Source organism: Salvia miltiorrhiza, chromosome 7, assembly GCF_028751815.1.
Source record: "Salvia miltiorrhiza cultivar Shanhuang (shh) chromosome 7, IMPLAD_Smil_shh, whole genome shotgun sequence".
NCBI classification, from domain to species: Eukaryota; Viridiplantae; Streptophyta; class Magnoliopsida; order Lamiales; family Lamiaceae; genus Salvia; species Salvia miltiorrhiza.
Genome location: NC_080393.1, coordinates 49,492,917 through 49,509,949, shown reverse-complemented (window position 1 = coordinate 49,509,949; position 17,033 = coordinate 49,492,917). Strand labels below are relative to the sequence as shown.

General features: G+C 37.8%; 2 protein-coding genes across 8 annotated transcripts; both read right to left on the bottom strand.

Moving 5' to 3' along the window:
* Nucleotides 1–4,345: 4,345 nt before the first annotated feature.
* On the bottom strand, nt 4,346–7,446 carry LOC130994622 (rust resistance kinase Lr10-like). 2 transcript variants are annotated; one of them, XM_057919682.1, is made up of 3 exons: nt 6,554–7,446; nt 6,434–6,457; nt 4,346–5,485 (listed from the first exon to the last, which is right to left on the bottom strand). In XM_057919682.1, exons 1-3 carry the CDS (start codon nt 7,227–7,229, stop codon nt 4,368–4,370), a joined length of 1,818 nt encoding a protein of 605 aa, XP_057775665.1. In that variant the 5' UTR covers nt 7,230–7,446; the 3' UTR covers nt 4,346–4,367. The 2 variants fall into 2 exon arrangements, with proteins under 2 accessions (XP_057775665.1, XP_057775664.1); XM_057919681.1 differs by having other exon boundaries at nt 6,434–6,460; nt 6,554–7,405.
* A 3,951-nt stretch (nt 7,447–11,397) lies between these two features.
* LOC130994620 (syntaxin-81-like) lies at nt 11,398–16,713 on the bottom strand. Of its 6 annotated transcripts, none has more exons than XM_057919677.1 (8): nt 16,488–16,713; nt 16,074–16,170; nt 15,818–15,901; nt 15,600–15,704; nt 13,185–13,328; nt 12,191–12,457; nt 11,954–12,085; nt 11,398–11,709 (listed from the first exon to the last, which is right to left on the bottom strand). In XM_057919677.1, the coding sequence occupies exons 2-8, from the start codon at nt 16,149–16,151 to the stop codon at nt 11,566–11,568; spliced, it is 954 nt and encodes a 317-aa protein (XP_057775660.1). In that variant the 5' UTR covers nt 16,152–16,170; nt 16,488–16,713; the 3' UTR covers nt 11,398–11,565. The 6 variants fall into 6 exon arrangements, with proteins under 6 accessions (XP_057775660.1, XP_057775661.1, XP_057775656.1 ...); XM_057919678.1 differs by having other exon boundaries at nt 16,529–16,713; XM_057919673.1 differs by having other exon boundaries at nt 16,389–16,700.
* Nucleotides 16,714–17,033: the final 320 nt, after the last annotated feature.

Here is a 17,033-nt window from a genome sequence, read left to right as displayed (position 1 = left end):
TATGATGATGAGGAGCTTGAACGAGAAGAACTCGTTCCCGAAGATGGAGAGTGCTTGGTGATTGAGCGAGTCCTTGCAGTCCCGGAGCAGGGAGATGATCAACGTTGGCTAAGGCACAACATCTTTCGAACAAGGTGCAAGTCACTCGGAAAAGTATGCTCTTTAGTTATTGATGGAGGCAGTTTCGAGAACTTTGTTTCTCAAGAAATGGTGGACAAACTAAATCTCTCAACCGTACCGCATCCTCACCCATATTCTGTTTCGTGGATAAAGAAGGATAAAGAGGTACAAATCAATAAAAGGTGTCTTGTTTCTTTCTCTATGGGAAAAACTTATCGTGATGAAATTTGGTGTGATGTTACTCCTATGGACATTGGTCATATTCTTCTGGGTCGACCTTGGCAATATGATAGGTGTGCTATACATGATGGGAGAAAAAACACTTATACCTTTATGATTGGTAAACAGAAGTTGTTCTTTTACCTAGTAAAGATATAAGTATCATGAAGTCCTCTAAGAGAAAAGATGCAGACGTTCTACTCACTTCATCACAATTTGAGAAAGAAGCCCAGCAAGGTGGTGTGATCTATTGTCTAGTGGCCAAAGAGAAGGCGGGAACAGTTGAAATTCCAAATGGTATCCATGGTCTTTTGGAAGAGTTCAGGGATGTTGCTCCCGAAGAACTGCCCGATGGCCTCCCACCAATGCGAGAAGTACAACATCAAATTGATTTGATACCAGGGGTTGTTTTACCAAATAAAGCTCACTACCGAATGAGTCCAAGTGAGCATGAAGAACTCAACCAACAAGTTTCTGATTTACTAAAAAAGGGTTACATTCGAGAAAGCTTGAGCCCGTGTGCTGTACCCGCGCTACTAACTCCAAAAAAAGACGGCTCTTGGCGGATGTGCGTAGATAGTCGGGCTATCAATCGAATTACCATCAAGTATCGATTTCCTATACCAAGAGTTGATGACATGTTTACCATGTTGGCAGGAGCTAGAGTATTCTCGAAAATTGATCTTCGAAGCGGCTATCACCAGATTAGAATCAGGCCCGGGGATGAGTGGAAGACGGCTTTTAAGACACGCGAAGGGTTGTACGAGTGGCTTGTTATGCCATTTGGATTGTCAAATGCTCCTAGTACATTTATGCGGGTAATGAATCAAGCACTCCAGCATCTTATTGGCAAGTTCGTTGTTGTTTATTTTGATGATATTCTTGTGTATAGCAAGAATTCGTCAGATCATATTGAGCATTTGCGAAACGTCCTCTTGATTTTGAGACATGAGAAACTCTACGTTAATTTGAAAAAATGCTCTTTTATGACGAGTCGCCTAGTCTTCCTAGGCTTTGTTCTAACTCCGTCAGGTCTTATGGTGGATGAGGAGAAAATCAGAGTTATTTATGAGTGGCCTACTCCAAAAAATCTACACGAAGTTCGAAGCTTTCATAGGTTAGCTTCATTTTATCGTCGATTTATAAGGAACTTCAGCACCATTGCAGCGCCTTTGACAAATTGTGTGAAGAAAGGAGCTTTCATCTGGAGTTCGGAGGCTGAGTCAAGTTTTAACTCTATCAAAGAAAGTTTGGTTAGTGCACCTGTCTTGTCCCTTCCCGACTTTAATAAAGTTTTCGAGGTCGACTGTGATGCATCTAAAGTTGGTATTGGGGGCGTCTTGAGTCAGGATGGACATCCGATTGCTTTCTTTAGTGAGAAGCTGAATGATACTAGAAGGAGATATTCTACGTATGATGTGGAACTGTATGCTATAGTTCAAGCCCTTCGGCATTGGCGTCCATATCTCATCCAGAAAGAGTTTATTCTCAATTCTGATCATGAAGCTCTTAAGTATATCAATTCACAGGCAAGCTTGAATCGGCGGCATGCCGGTTGGGTGTCATTTTTGCAGGAATACACTTTCGTGCTAAAGCATAAAAGTGGAAAGCTTAACAAAGTGGCTGATGCACTTAGTCGGCGGGTTGCGTTATTGAATTCTGTGAGGGTTGAACTTGTGGGGTTTGACATCATGAAGGAACTGTATGCGGAGGACCCTGATTTCAAATATGCTTATCAGAAGTGTCAAGATGGGCATTGTGCAGATTATCTTTTAGTCGATGATTTCCTCTTTAAAAGATCGAGCTTGTGCATTCCTAAATGTTCCCTACGAGAATACGTCATTCGGGAGCTTCATTGTGGTGGCCTTGGAGGACACTTTGGACGAGACAAAACATTGTTATTAGTCAAGGAAAGGTATTTTTGGCCTAATATTTATCGAGACGTTGCAAACTTTGTGAAGAGATGCCGTGCGTGTCAAACAAGCAAAGGTCAGAGTCGGAACACCGGCGCTTATACCCCATTGCCTATTCCAGACAGTTCTTGGGAATCTATAAGCATGGATTTTGTTGTTGGGTTGCCGAGGACGCAAAGAGGGTTCGACTCAATTTTTGTTGTTGTTGATCGTTTTTCCAAGATGGCTCATTTCATACCATGTAAGAAAACCATGGATGCTTCTTATATTGCTGATCTTTATTTCAAAGAAATCGTCAAACTCCATGGAATTCCGAGGAGCATCGTCTCTGATCGTGATACTAAGTTTCTTAGTCATTTCTGGAGAAGCTTATGGAAAAAATTGGGTACCACTCTGCTCTATAGTAGTGCTTATCATCCAGAAACTGATGGACAAACGGAAGTGGTGAATCGTACATTGGAAAACTTACTTCGAAGTCAGACCTCCAAAAGGCCAAAGCAATGGGATATCGTTCTATCCAAAGCTGAGTTTGCTTACAATTCTGTGGTAAATCGTTCTACAGGAAAGACCCCGTTTGAGGTTGTTTATGGGAAAAATCCAAATCATTATCTTGACCTTGCTCGAGTTCCAGTTCCCAACAAGAAGGCTGAGGAGTTTACAAAGTCAATGGATCAAATCCAGGAAGAAGTAAAGAAGAGACTCGAACAAAGTTACAAGTCCTATAAGGATGCCGCTGATATTCACCGAAGAATTCAAGTTTTTAAGGAAGGAGATCTTGTTTGGGTGTATTTAAAGAAGGAGAGGTTTCCTGCTGGAGCATACAACAAGCTCAAAGAGAAAAAGATAGGTCCGTGTCAGGTGTTGAAGAAGATAAATGATAACGCCTACAAGATTGAGCTACCAGCACATATACACACTCACTCTACATTCAATGTTCGTGATCTGACTCTGTATCATGGGGAGAATGATCTGAACTCCGAGACGAGTTCTTTCTCGCCCTGAGAGACTGATGCAGTGCAGCTTGGGCCTGCTGCTACAGTGCAACTTGGGCCTAGTGATGCAGGTCATTTTTGGGCCTAGTGGATTTTGGGCCTAATGATTCTGGAAGTTTCTCTACTCAATTATGTGGGAACCCTTTTTGCCTTTAAATAGCGGAAGCAAGTAGGGAAAGCGTAGATTAGAAGTTTGCTGCTTTTGTTTATCAAATCTGAGAAGGAATTCTCGTTTTGCTCGTTCCATCAGTTTGGAAGTGGAATTTTAATACATCTCTTGCATCATCTCTCTCTCTGCGTTTTAAGATTATTCCTTGTTTCCACCCTCATCATTTGAACTCTAAAATAAGTTGATTTATGGTTTTTTGTATGGTTTACATGTATAAAACCTGATATGCATAGCTATTACGAAGTAAATGCAAAAACCGAGAAGATGAAATTCTATTAACTAACCGTCAACTTTTTAGAAGATTTCTTCCTCGCTTGTTGATGAATGGGAGAAGAAACTTGGATTCTGGAAGATGAACAATTTGGATTCCGATGAAAAGGGATAAGAATTAAGCCGGTTGTTGATGTAATTAATTTTATTGTAAAAAATCTAATTATTACTATCTTGTGAAATGACGCCGTTACCCCTCGAAAGTTAAATATATAAAATAAAAAAGGCGGAACGGGTCAACCCGTCTGATCCACGTGAAAATACACGTGTCATGCCGCTCTTTTGATCTAATAATGTAGATTGGGTACTACGTAGTACCTAAGGACACGGTACTACGGCAACCCAACCCAACCCTGTATATATATTCACTAGCACAGCTGACAATTTTCTCTAACTAGTCCACATTTATACTTCATTTTATTAATGGTGCAATACAAAGACAAATGAAAAAAAAGGAAAAAAAAACAGAAACACCATCTAAAATCAGACGCTGAGAAAATCTACACAGCCCCAATCCTAAGATTATGAGTCTCGGGCAAAATAAGAAATAAATGCTCTTGCATACCTCATTAGATTTTGCAAGCCTCAAAAGAGTAAAAAAAAAAAATCATTAACGGTCGAAACAGCTAACTGAGCTGCTGCTAATATTTATATCTTAGCCCCTTCCAGCCTATATACTGACTTTCACTCGTTTTCTAAGATGAGTGGCAACTCAATTTGGAAATGTGTTTGAGGTATTATCCCTGCAACCAAATTAGTGGCATTTGCAGTAGGGAATGGGTTTGGAGGCATCTCGAGATCCGATCCATCTCCTTCAAGCATCTGCACCACAGCTTTCATGGACGGTCGATCTGCTGGATACCACTGAATACAATGCAGCCCAACAACAGTTAGTTTCCTCGCTATATCACTCTGATGCTCACCTTCCTCAATATGCACCCAAAACTCATCACCAAGATTCAAATGATTGTATATCCACTGTGGGAAATAAACCTGGCTATTATTTATCTTAAGATCCACATTCTTCCTCCCGCCAACCATCTCAAGCAGCAGCATCCCGAAGCTGTACACGTCCGACTTATACGACACCCTCCCGAACGTCCTGGACAGGAGCTCGGGGGCGATGTACCCCATCGTGCCCCGAGCGGCCGTCATGGTCACGGCGCTCTGCTCCTTGGAGCAGAGCTTGGCTAGACCAAAATCACAGACCTTGGGGTTGAAGTTTTGGTCTAGCAAGATGTTGTGAGGCTTGATGTCGAAATGCAGGATCTGCTGATCGCAGCCTTGGTGGAGATACTCGATGCCTTTGGCCGTCCCTAGCGCGATATCTAGAAGCTTCTCCCAACTGAGGGAGCTCCGCTTGGAGTCTTCCTGGAAGATGAACTTCTCGAGGGAGTCGTTTGGTAGGAACTCGTAGACGAGGACTCGTCTGAAGCCCTCCGCGCAGAAGCCTACAAGGCGAACCACGTTCACGTGGTGGATCCGGCCGATGGTGCTCACCTCGTTCACGAACTCCTCCCCGTTCTCTTTGGAGTTGTTGAGGACTTTCACGGCCACGCTTATCTCGGTCGAGAGCTTGCCTTTGTAGACGATGCCGTAGCCGCCTTCGCCGAGTTTCTCGCTGAATTGATTGGTGATCTTTCTTATGTCGGAGTAGCCGAATCTCGTGGGCTTCAGGGCTTTGTAGTCGTCTAGAAACCCTTCGATCTTCTTCCGATTCTCGCGGTCTTTGATGATCGTGATACAGAGGAAGATCAGAGCTGCAATTGTTGTCAACATGAGGAAAGATCCTACTGTTGCTCCTGCATAATCAAACAGACACTTAAATATTTAGTACAATTACACTTAGATACATCAACTTTCACCCTACTCTCGGGGTGTTTACTTTGAAAGATTAGGATTGATTCATAAAAATAGCAAGATTTAATCTTTTCATTTTTTTGATGGATTGTAATTTTGGGATATCTCAAGGCCCTTGATTGTTTTAATCATTTAAGATAATTTTGCTTGACTTTTATCAAACTGAAAAGGTGAGATTAGAGAAATCCTACATTGATTATGATAAAAAATATTCAATCATGCATCTTATCAATCATGCAAAATAAACACCCCTCAATGTATACAATAATTAAAAACTTTTGACTCTAAATATATGAAGATTCAGTTGTTCTTATTTTCTCATGATTGTTAATTGCCTCCAAGTTAATATTTGGGTGTGCATCTGAAATGTATACATATATTAAACGATAAAATTGAATGTTTATGAGAAAGTTTATTTCAACTAGCCACGGTGGCATTTTAATTTTCACTAAAAAATTACAATTATGAGAAAAATTAAAATAATTGAAAATTAATGTATTTCGAAACAAAATTTATAATTTATATGTAAACTAAAATAAGATGAAAGTTCTTATGTACATAGAAAAAAATGGTTAATTGTCGGTAAATACATAGTTTATGGCCACATTTTCATTTTTAATCCGAGAAAAAACTTGATCAAAAAAGAAAATTCGGGTCAATATATAAAATAACGGTTACTTTTAAAATTTGGTCATACTTTAAAGCAGAGTTTGGTACCCCTAGCTAAGACGTTATAGTTAAATAATCTTGTCTTACGTTGACATTTGGTACCAATTGACACCTAATCCATATTATTTTTCTAAACACATCCCAAGTATTTATACACAAGTAACCACCATAAGCAAAAGAACAGAAATTGCAAATTTGGAAATAAATAAATAAATGATCACCTGCAATTCGTATCTTCTTGTAAACTTCTCCACAAACAAGACAAGAGGAAAAGATTAGTTTTTGTTAGAAAAATGAACATATATCCGAGTGCAAGATAAGGATGAGAAATATCTAGCTACCTTCGTTACTCTTCCCTTTGTCAACACACTGAAATTTTGCAGTCGAGTTGTTTGGCGGCGTGCATATTCTCCCCAGAGCTTCACAGCTGCCGCCGCACGCCGGCTCAGACCAGTTCAAGTGAACATCGTTTTTATCAAATACATAGTCCGGAACAGATGAAACATTATGGTAGCTGGTGCAAGATGTTAGGGAAACTGAATCCATGTAAGAATCGTACCCAACGGCATAGAACTGATATCTGGAATCCCTAAGACAAGCAACGGGCCTTAAAAGATCTCTTTTAGACTCGGAACAATTGAACAGGACGTAATCTTCCAAGTAATCGGTGAAGAATCTGAAGGGAGACGAGGACAGATTGAGGGTTTGGAGCTTCTGCCCGAGACATTTTTCTGGGTCGGAGAGATCAATTCGTTGAGATTTGTAGTGAATTTTCTTCACCGTGAGGTTGACTGAGATGGGCAAATCAAGCATGGTTTCGCCTTTGTCGTTGCAGTAAACATCGAAACCTGCGTACCCGCAGTTTGGGGATTGTTTGTTCCTAATTCTGAACGGAAATCGGATCCGTGGGCCGCCTCTCCGGCAACTGTCCGGCCAACAGTTATCTGCTTCTGCGAATGGGAGTGGAGAGAAGAAAACGAAGAAGACGAAGAGGAAGCTGAAGAAGAAACCAGACATTTTCTTGCTTGGATTTTTGTAATTCCGAGAATTCGGAGATGGAGTCAATGAAATGAATTCATCATGGTTGTAAATGGAAGGTGGTCCTATGTGGCTGCAAGAGTTGACTGGGACGTTGACTTCAGCTGTCCGAACAGAAGTTTCCTGCTTCCCTTCCGTTGTCCTTTTCCTTGACCCTCACACTGCGTAATGATAGGTGTACAAGCTATCTAATAACCGGGTCAAAAGGCTTAACCATTTAATGTAGTGTTATGTTTGATAGGAGTCATAAGGGAGGATAGATAAATAATTTGGCTTAACCCCATTTGATACCTTAGATAAATAGAGTAGGGGTGACCGAACCGATTTTTAGGTTAACCGGAACCAATTAACCATAAAATAGGTAACCGATAATCGAACCGATTTTCAATTCGATTAATCGATTAACCGATCCACTTAACCGGATCGATTAATCAATTAACCGAATTAACCAGTTCAAGGCAGATCTGAATATCTAAAATATTCTGGAAGGGTGAGGGTCGTGGTGGTAGGGCATGAGATGAGATCCAGTGTCCTACAATCTTATGTGTACCACTATGTCTCATGCTTATATTTATTATTTTAAAAATATTTTTTATAATAATAAAATTTATTATAATACTATGAATTATATTGAAGTTTTATTTCAAAAAATTAATTTTTTTAAAAAGTATATACCATGACTTTGAAAAGAGGAAAGAAGGGAAAGAAAATAAACCCCCACCTTTGGGGTTAGGAAAAAGTAAGGAAGAAGGGCAGTCGACTATTTTGGAAGGGATCAAAAATGGGCTAAGTTGTTTGTCACTTGTTTCCTTATTTTCATATGGGCCGAATCAGTGTTTTGGAGGTGGGTTGTTTCTTTTATTTCATATGGGCCGAATTAGATATAAATGTAATAAATATGTATTAGTTATTATTAATCGATTAATTAATCGGTTATTCGGTTTAACCGATCGGTTATCAGTTAAACCGAATAACCGATATCTTTAAAAGTTGATAATCGATAATCGAACCGAACTGGTAAAAACCGGTTATTGGTTAACCGATTAACCGATTTTTCGGTTCGATTCGATTACGATTATAATCGAATAACCAGAAACGAATTACCACCCCTAAAATAGAGGAAGGTCCGTGAATTGGAAGAGGTCCGTGTAATTCACTATTCCCTTTAGGTTATCGAACAATAATATTACTAATCTCATCAAGCAATAATATTAATTATCTTGTAAGATTGAAATTTATATTTTGATAAATTTATGTAAGATTGAAATTGTAATTTACTCATTTAATCTATAGTTATATCTTTCCTACAAAACAATAATTTTAATTATCTTAAATTTTTTATCTTACCTATCAAACATATAAATTGATAACTAATCTCATCTATTTTATATTACTTATGTGATTTTATGAGTCACGTCATTTTCAAGCATGGATACCGCAAACACACTATCCACTTTCAATAATATATATGTGAAAATTATTCATTTTTATAAAAATATGATGTAGAAGAGGGTAAATACGTGGGAACTATCCCGCTTAAAAAAAGAGTGGATTTTTAAAATGGCCACTTTCATATTGTAAAGATAAAAAATGTCCACTAAAATAAAAAACTTAAAAAAATGTCCACTGTTACCAAAATACCCTTCACATTAAAAATTAAAAAAATGTCCACTTTACATCACCCCTTTAAAAAATCCCGCAATTCACAACCAGTGTGAATTCTCACAACCAGTCGAATTCACAACCAGAATTTTTTGTTTGTGAATTCACAACTAGTCGAATTCACAGCCAAAATTTAATTCACAACCAGTCGAATTCACAACTAAAATTTAATTCACAACTAGAATTTTTTGGTTGTGAATTCACAACAAACGAATTCACAACCAAAATTTAATTCACAACCAGATTTATGTTGGTTGTGAATTCCCAATCAGTCGAATTCACAACCTGAATTTAATTCACAACTAGAATTTATTTTGGTTGTGAATTTAAGTAGTTGTGAATTTGAGTTTTTAAAGTTTGAATTCACAATTAAAACTGTAATTTATTTTGATTGTGAATTTATAGATTTGGTTGTAAATTCAAGAATATTAAAATATGAATTCATAGACATGGTTGTGAATTCAAGAACATTAAGTTGTGAATTCATTAAAGAACATTAAGTTGTGAATTCATAAATTTGATTGTGAATTCAAGAACAATAAAAAGAAATATAAAAAATTAACTCAAAAACAATTACATAAATTCCATAAAACACTATTCCATGAATTCCAGAAACTCCATAAACAATTACAATTACAATTACATGAATTTAACAATTACAATTACAATTACAATTACATGAATTTCGATCTCGCCGTATCCGAGTTCTCGAGTCTCTGAATAGTAGCTCCCATTCCCTGTTCCCAAATGTACAACCAAAAACTCGAACAAACAAACTTCTCAGAGAATAAATGATGCTGAAAATTTTGATTCAGTGTTGTTCCTTTTCTGCTCTCTACTCTACTACATCAACACAAAATTTCACTCCAATATCGCCAAATCCACTCCAATTTCTGTCAAGTAAAATACAAAATTGACAAAATTTTGCCAAAGCTTCATCCAACTCGTACTCTGCTAGCCGACGCCGCCACAACACGGTGAATTCAGGGAAATACTAGATCGAGCCCTAGGCGGCGCGACTTTCATCGGCAGCGGCTTGCCTCTGCGATGGAGAGGGATTCTGCGGTGGTGGTGAGGGGGCTGAGTTTTGGGGGGTTCCGTGGTGCTGGTTGTCACCGCTAGCCTCGGTGGTGGAGGGTTCTACGGTGGCTCTAGCGATTGGGTGCGGCGCTGTGGCGATGGGGAGAGGGAGAGGAAGAGAGAGAGATGGCGGAGGCGACGAGACCGGAGGCGGCGGCGCTTCGCGGCGGGGGCGAAGCAGGAGATGGCAGAGGCGACGAGGCCGAGGCGGCAGCGCTTCGCCGGCGATAGCTCGAAGGGAGGGAGAGAGAGAGAGAGAAGGGGGAAGAGAGCGTACATGAGGGAGAAGAGAGAGAAAGAGAGTGGAAAGAGAGAAGAGAATGAGAGAGAGAGTATATATTTTTAAAGGAGGGTATTTTTGTCTTTTCAATTAAAAAGTGGATAGTTTTTATTATTTTTATCTTAGTGGACAATTTTTATCTTTACAATATGAAAGTGGATAGTTTTATATATTAACTCTAAAAAAAATACGTAGAAATTATCCAATTTTAAATGAAGGAAAGCAAAGCTCTTGAACGTGTGACAAAATGTGTGATAGTCAGGGATACTTTTAATATTAAAGGTGTTTGGTTTGAGTGATTAGTCATGATTGATAAAATAATTCACCTTAATCAAATATTTGATTTGCATGATTGGGCCCGTGATTGATAATTCGGCCCGCATCTAATCAACCAATTGAGTGACCCCAAAGTTGAGAGGATTATTTAATCACTCCTCCAATCCTATCAATCTTATCAATCCTATCTGTCTCATCCATCAAACCAAACAAATTGATCGTCGGTTGGTTAAAGGACTAGTCGACAAAACCTAGTGACACTTTTGTCAATGACTGCTCGGAATGTATTTTATCGACCTACAAATCTACTAGCCCATCGACCATCGAGCGGCTAATATATAAACTAGTTGATCGAAAAAATACATTACAAACAATGAGTGTCAGAATGTCACTTGAAACTTGATTTCCCAGCAAATTTTATTACATCCAAAGTCTCTGTCTTTTACTTTAAATTATACTCCATCCATCCCCCATAAATATGCATAGTTGCTTCCAACACTGCGATGGGGGCAAACATGTGAACCGAAGGCGAAGGCACGGTGGAAGGGAGGCCTAGTGGGGAGAAGCGCAGAGAGTCACCGTAGGTGGCTTTTGTGGGAATTGGAGGGAGGTCTTCTGTGTTAGCTTTCTCAATTTTGTGAAATTAAGGCGCCGAGTAGGAGTACGTGACTCCGTAGGAGGAGATAGGCAGATAGGTAATTTGATTTCAAATTAGTTTTAATTTTAATTTTTTAAATAAAATATAATATTCTAATTATTAATTCGGTTAATCGATTTTAACCGATTAACCAGACAATTATAACACCGGTAAGCAAACCGAACAGATAAAATCGATTATCAATTAACCGATTAATCGAAATTTCGATTCAATTACGATTATAACCGAAAAACCGAATCCGTTTTACCACCCCTGTTTATTACCACTTCGTATAACTTGCACAATCAATAGTGTCTATTTCAACTATACCATTTGAAATATACGAAAAGAAATAGAAAAAAAAATACTAATAATGTATTTTAGCTATACCAATCAAGAAAGAGAACTGAAAAGGTAAGAACAAACAAAAAGAGCAAAAGAAATGTTCTGCTACTGCTATTCCTTTGGATGGCTTGTGACAGCTCTTTATTACCAAGCACCACGTTATTTGTAGCCTCAACTGCCTGTTAAATCCAAAAACAAGGAATAATAAACTTCAGCATCTATAGCATTTGTAATATACTGCACATGAATGCATATAGAGAGGCATATATCTATCTAATTCAAGTAGTAAATAAGTGTTCTTAGGCTTTCATGGATAGAAAACAAAACAAAAGGTTAAAAGCGAGCTAGATATCATGATTTACAATTTTGACATATAAATGTAGAGCTTTGTCATCAACTTGGAAAAGTGGATGAAGCACTGACCTGCTCGTACAAAAATTCTATTTGTTGGGCCTGTTGCAAAACATGAGTCGATATGAGATGGTTCAGCGCAGACATTTCCACCATCTTTGTCTCGGTATCCCGGACAGCGTCTAACATGCTGGCCAACTCTACCTGCATCAACATTACACAAACTCAGAAAAATCGTTTTAGAGGAACTATGGCTTGACTAGCTTAAGCCGTATATAAAGAAACTTCTACTGGTCACCAGTCGATTACCTGAAGGGCATGTGTCTCATCATCTAATTGTTGTTGCTGGAACCTAATCGGCTCTGCTTGTGCATCATCTGTCCGCCTGATTTCTGAATTGCTTACTTCCCTGGACTCGATATTTCCAGAAGTTGAGCTCTCTGTAACAGCAGTAGGGCCACTCTGCTTGAGTTTTCTTCTTGGTGTCACCCGGTTGATAGCGTCTCGAAAGCGTACAGCTCGAAGCTGATCAAATTGGGATGTCACTGAATGAAGCTTTTCACTTAAGATCAATACCTGCAATTACACAAAAAGTAGCTTCACTGAGCAAAAAGTCATCTTGAGAAAATGACCATACCTTAAGTTTTCATGTACTCATGTCCACAATAAATGTGGTCTTTTTGTTATTTTTGTTTGTCTATTTTTCTACACGACACCACATATCCCTTTATATTTTAATCCTCATTCACTCTCAATACTTAGAAAAAACCTAACCATTTAACACATCAACTTTGGTGGATCCCTTCCTCCACTCAACTTTGGTGGCCCTTTCTCAACTCAAAACACATCTACCAACTAATTTTTAAAACATGTACTCCCCACACTGCACCACTTATCGTTGTCAGAGGGAGTAGTATCTTTTGAATGGATACGAGTCTATACTTCCTCGAGATGCTGAAAGTGATAAATGATACAAAAAGATTTTAAAAAAAGGCATTAAGTAGTCATAGCATCTGTAAGCATTACTAACAAATCATGCTTATGGCATATTATTCATCTCTCATAGACAAAGGCATCTGACACTACAACTTGAATTCAGGGCCGCTACAATTCATAAGCAAAACAAGGTCCTCTTTCTTTTCATGTATAAAGCATTAAAAGGGTCCAAAACCTAGTTCTATTTATTATCGAACAGCTAGAGTAAATACCCAGTGAAATATAAACAGTAACCATAGCTGCAACTGTAAAATAAGCAGAGAGCAATATAATTGACATCAAAACAATGCAGATATACAAGTCATACCACTCCATGTTTGTGAGCTATGGTATCAGCATTCAAATTGTCACTCCTCATACCAAGCCAACCCTTTGAATTTGCTTCCTCGTCATTTATGCTATTCTTGAGAACATCTATTTGCTCTTTGCAGGCTTTGATGAAAACTGTAACCTGCATAATGTAGATTTTGTCAAGATAATATAGGTAACTCCATGAAATTTGTCTATATGGAGCAGCAAACCACTTAGTCAGATAAACTAACCAAATACAAAGTAAATAAGGCAAACTCTTTGTAATAGAATAGTAAATCACATTGAGCATTTTAAAGAAAATCTGCTAGTGCCCAGATCATAAGGTCCCAAAATTATTAAGCTTCAAATAGCAGCACAGAGCAAGGGTAAGGGGTTGGATGTTTTGAGAAGATAGGTAAAAGTTAGACATGTGGTGCATATGATATTCAGCTACAGAATTAGAGACCCCAATCAAATTTAAAATTGACAAGAAACTGCTTATGGACAGACAGTAAACACATTAGAAATACGATGTACTAGAACGAAACCATTGAGGATATCAAAGAAGAGAGGCCACAAGATGTTTAAACGACAGATTGCTATCCTCCACCACCAACAATTTCAAGCAGATTTTGTATACTTTTAGGGCTCATTTGGTACGCAGTATGTGATAAAGTGTGATATGTATGACTGGTATGTCTTTTACTATATGTCATATTAATATCATGTTAGGTAGAATGCATTAAAATATCTTAAAAATATAATATGTTGTTTGGTATGATGTATTAAGATTATAAAGGTAATAATACTTATAATTAAGATTCGTATTACTTATACCACCAGAGGTGGTATACATAATCCCTCAAATCAGTATAATATTTCCGGGCTTTTAATTTACAAAGGGCCGTGTGTTTCGTATTACTTCTTACCTAACAAGATATTAGGGTGTTATAGGTATATTATACACCCTAATCACCCGTACCAAACAAGCCCTTAAGATGAGCAGAGTATTCCTCTGCTCATCATTCGTTTAGCTACATCAAACGACCAGATAAGCATTCGTTTAGCTACATCAAACGACCAAGCCAACACGTTATCCTTGAAAAATATCAGAAAATCATAAGTGGCAGCATGTGGCTGTTTAACCTTTTCAAGAACGCAATGACTTCTATATAATGGTGATAGTTTCGGATATATTTGACTATCTATCCTATAATATCTCCGAAGCACGGGTACGTTTTTTTGGGCACCGTCTGAGTATTAATACGAAAAGAATACGAATAAGCGTAAATACCTTTTAAATACATATTAAATATGTTTTTCTCATTTTCTATTTTTTATTTTTTTAGGGTTTCGAAAATACGTATGTAATATGTTTTCGGTACGTAAGTACGTAACTTACGCGAATTATACTCCCTCTCAAATTCTGAACTTCCTAAACCCTAAGCACTGCAATCCTTTCACACCATATGACCGCCGTTTGGACCGCTGCCCTCACGCCTTCTGCACAGCCAGTCGCGCCATCCCGCCTGGAGTGGAAACACTAATTCTTGATTATGTTGCACGGACTAGGTTATTATTTCATGGTATTTCTTTGGGTTAATTCGAGGGTTATTGGAGCAGTGGGCTGCACTATTTTGGGTTATACTCTTGAAGTGGGCTGCACTATGATATAATATACTATTATTATTAATAAAATTATTTAAAAAAATATTTTCGATGTATTCGTATTGTGATTTTTGAAAATGAACGTATTTTCATACCCGTACCGTATCGTATTCGTATTTTGTATTTGTCTTTGCGCTTCTTAGTATAATATAATTGACTAATCAAATGAAAATTGGTAGGTTATGGAAACTATGAGCAATATATAGAAATGACATGAAATCATCATACTGCGTAATAAGAATATGTCTTCAGTATAAACTTCCAGATAAACAATCCAATGTAAGTTTATTTTCCAGATTCATTAATAAAGAAAGCATACCTCTGGCCCGAGTTCTAGAAATGGCTTGACCTTCAAAAAATGCAAAAACTACTCCACCCTTCCACCAAAGCTCCAAAAATGGCACATGAGTGAATTTCCGGTACCGGAATGCTAAATTAAATGGCTAGACATAGTCTTTGGGACTCCAGTGCACCAAGGCAGCATTCCGGTACTGAAAATTCACTCCAGTGCCTTTTTGGAGATTCAGTGAATACTAGTTTGGGTTTTTTGGCAGTTTCTGAAGGTCGGCCATTTTTGAACTCGGGCAAAAGGTTATAAGTAATCCTAAACTTAAAACACAAATCCTTAACTATCATCATAAAAGGGAAAAACAGGGCCCAGAAGGAAGAATCAAAGGGAGATGTAGACAAAAAACTAGTATTTCAAGTAGACAGGCAATGATGCACTTGTCATATAAAGCAATAGAAAGAATGTATATCTCACCTCATGCTCGATGCTATCCCTCTCTTGTTCAGTAATTCGGTGTACATCTACATAATCCTTCTTATGCTTCAAGAGGAACTGCTCTAAAGCTTTAATACTCTCAAGCTGGCAAGAAAACGTCCGCACGTCAACTCAGAAAAAGTTATATATCTTCATGAAACACGCCAGTATCACTAACACGCAATTCAATAATCTTCCCAGCTATAAGACAAATATACCGTTGTTAGTGCAGCTTTGGTGAAAGACGATCTTTCCAAAGATTTATGCATGATAAAAGACGCCATTAATGCTGCAATTTTGGACTGCCAAAGGAATTGACAAATCAGAGAAAGTTAGAGCTACAATGTCCAGATATTACAACCAAACATCAAGAAGAATGAGACTTAGCATAAAAATGTATGAACCGAAAAATCTACAACAATCTTGTATACCATGATGAAATGAAAATTAACGAAGTTCAGAAAGGTGAAGCACCTCATCATATCCCAAATTCAGAGCTGCTCGGTGCGCAGCATCCTTAAAATCCTCAGCTCTATCTCTGGCTTTTGCCATGCCTTCAACACCTTTTTAGCTAGAGAAGCAGAAAAGAAATGAACATGCTGTAATTAGATCTCACAATGATATACAAAGTAAACCGATAAAAGAGTAATTGAAAAATAAATAAAGAAAACAATAACAATTCAAGTCACTCAAATGTCAAACCCACTGACATAATAAACATCAATAATTCCGCAGGTTCATAATTAACGCAACAAAAGTTCCAAATCTTTGAAAATCAGTGGTAACAACCGCAATCAAGTTTGTGATTTGTCAAGACAGCAATCTACTGAGAAGAAAGCATACTATCCGAGCAACCGAAACTTTTCCAAATCTGAGAGAGAAATAAACCTCAAAAGCGCACTTCTAGTGAGAGAACGATCTGGTAATACCGTAATAGAATAATAAGTTCAAAGTTAATACATTGCACAGATTTGCTTCTTTCTTCCTGCACAAATTAAATTCGAATTTTATTTACAAGAATTAGGGTTGGATAGTCGGGGTACATGCAAGGGCATTTACCCCCTTTTCACTTTCCAAAATAAAATTTTGTTTTTTTAAGTTTGGCTAATTTGTCGAGTCTCTATCTATACATTTTATATTTTGTTTGGACAAATTTGTGAATAATTTATAGTCATCGATCTCAATTTAACACGCCACTTTTTTATTTAAATACTAGTACGCCCTCCGCGTGAGACACGGGCCAAAATATATTTATTTATTTATTTTTAATATTTTAAATTATATGATAATATAAAAAATTTCATTATTTATGAGTTAGATTAATTGATAACAAAAAGAATTATACTCCCTCCGTTCATGAAAGAACTTCCTAGGAGGGAGTGGCACGAGTTTTAAGAAAAAATATTGTTGAGTGTATTGAGAATGGATAAAAGG

Bases quoted from the DNA above. Each gene is read 5' to 3' on its own strand.
- LOC130994620 (XM_057919677.1), bottom strand. From the start codon at position 16,151: ATGGCAAAAGCCAGAGATAGAGCTGAGGATTTTAAGGATGCTGCGCAC. The intron at 15,705-15,817 runs GTATATTTGTCT...TTTTCTTGCCAG, and splicing joins CCAAAGCTGCACTAACAACG to CTTGAGAGTATTAAAGCTTT. The intron at 13,329-15,599 runs GTGAGATATACA...TACATTATGCAG, and splicing joins GGGATAGCATCGAGCATGAG to GTTACAGTTTTCATCAAAGC.
- LOC130994622 (XM_057919681.1), bottom strand. From the start codon at position 7,229: ATGTCTGGTTTCTTCTTCAGCTTCCTCTTCGTCTTCTTCGTTTTCTTC. The intron at 6,461-6,553 runs GTAGCTAGATAT...TTGTTTGTGGAG, and splicing joins CAAAGGGAAGAGTAACGAAG to AAGTTTACAAGAAGATACGA. The intron at 5,486-6,433 runs GTGATCATTTAT...TTGATTATGCAG, and splicing joins CAAGAAGATACGAATTGCAG to GAGCAACAGTAGGATCTTTC.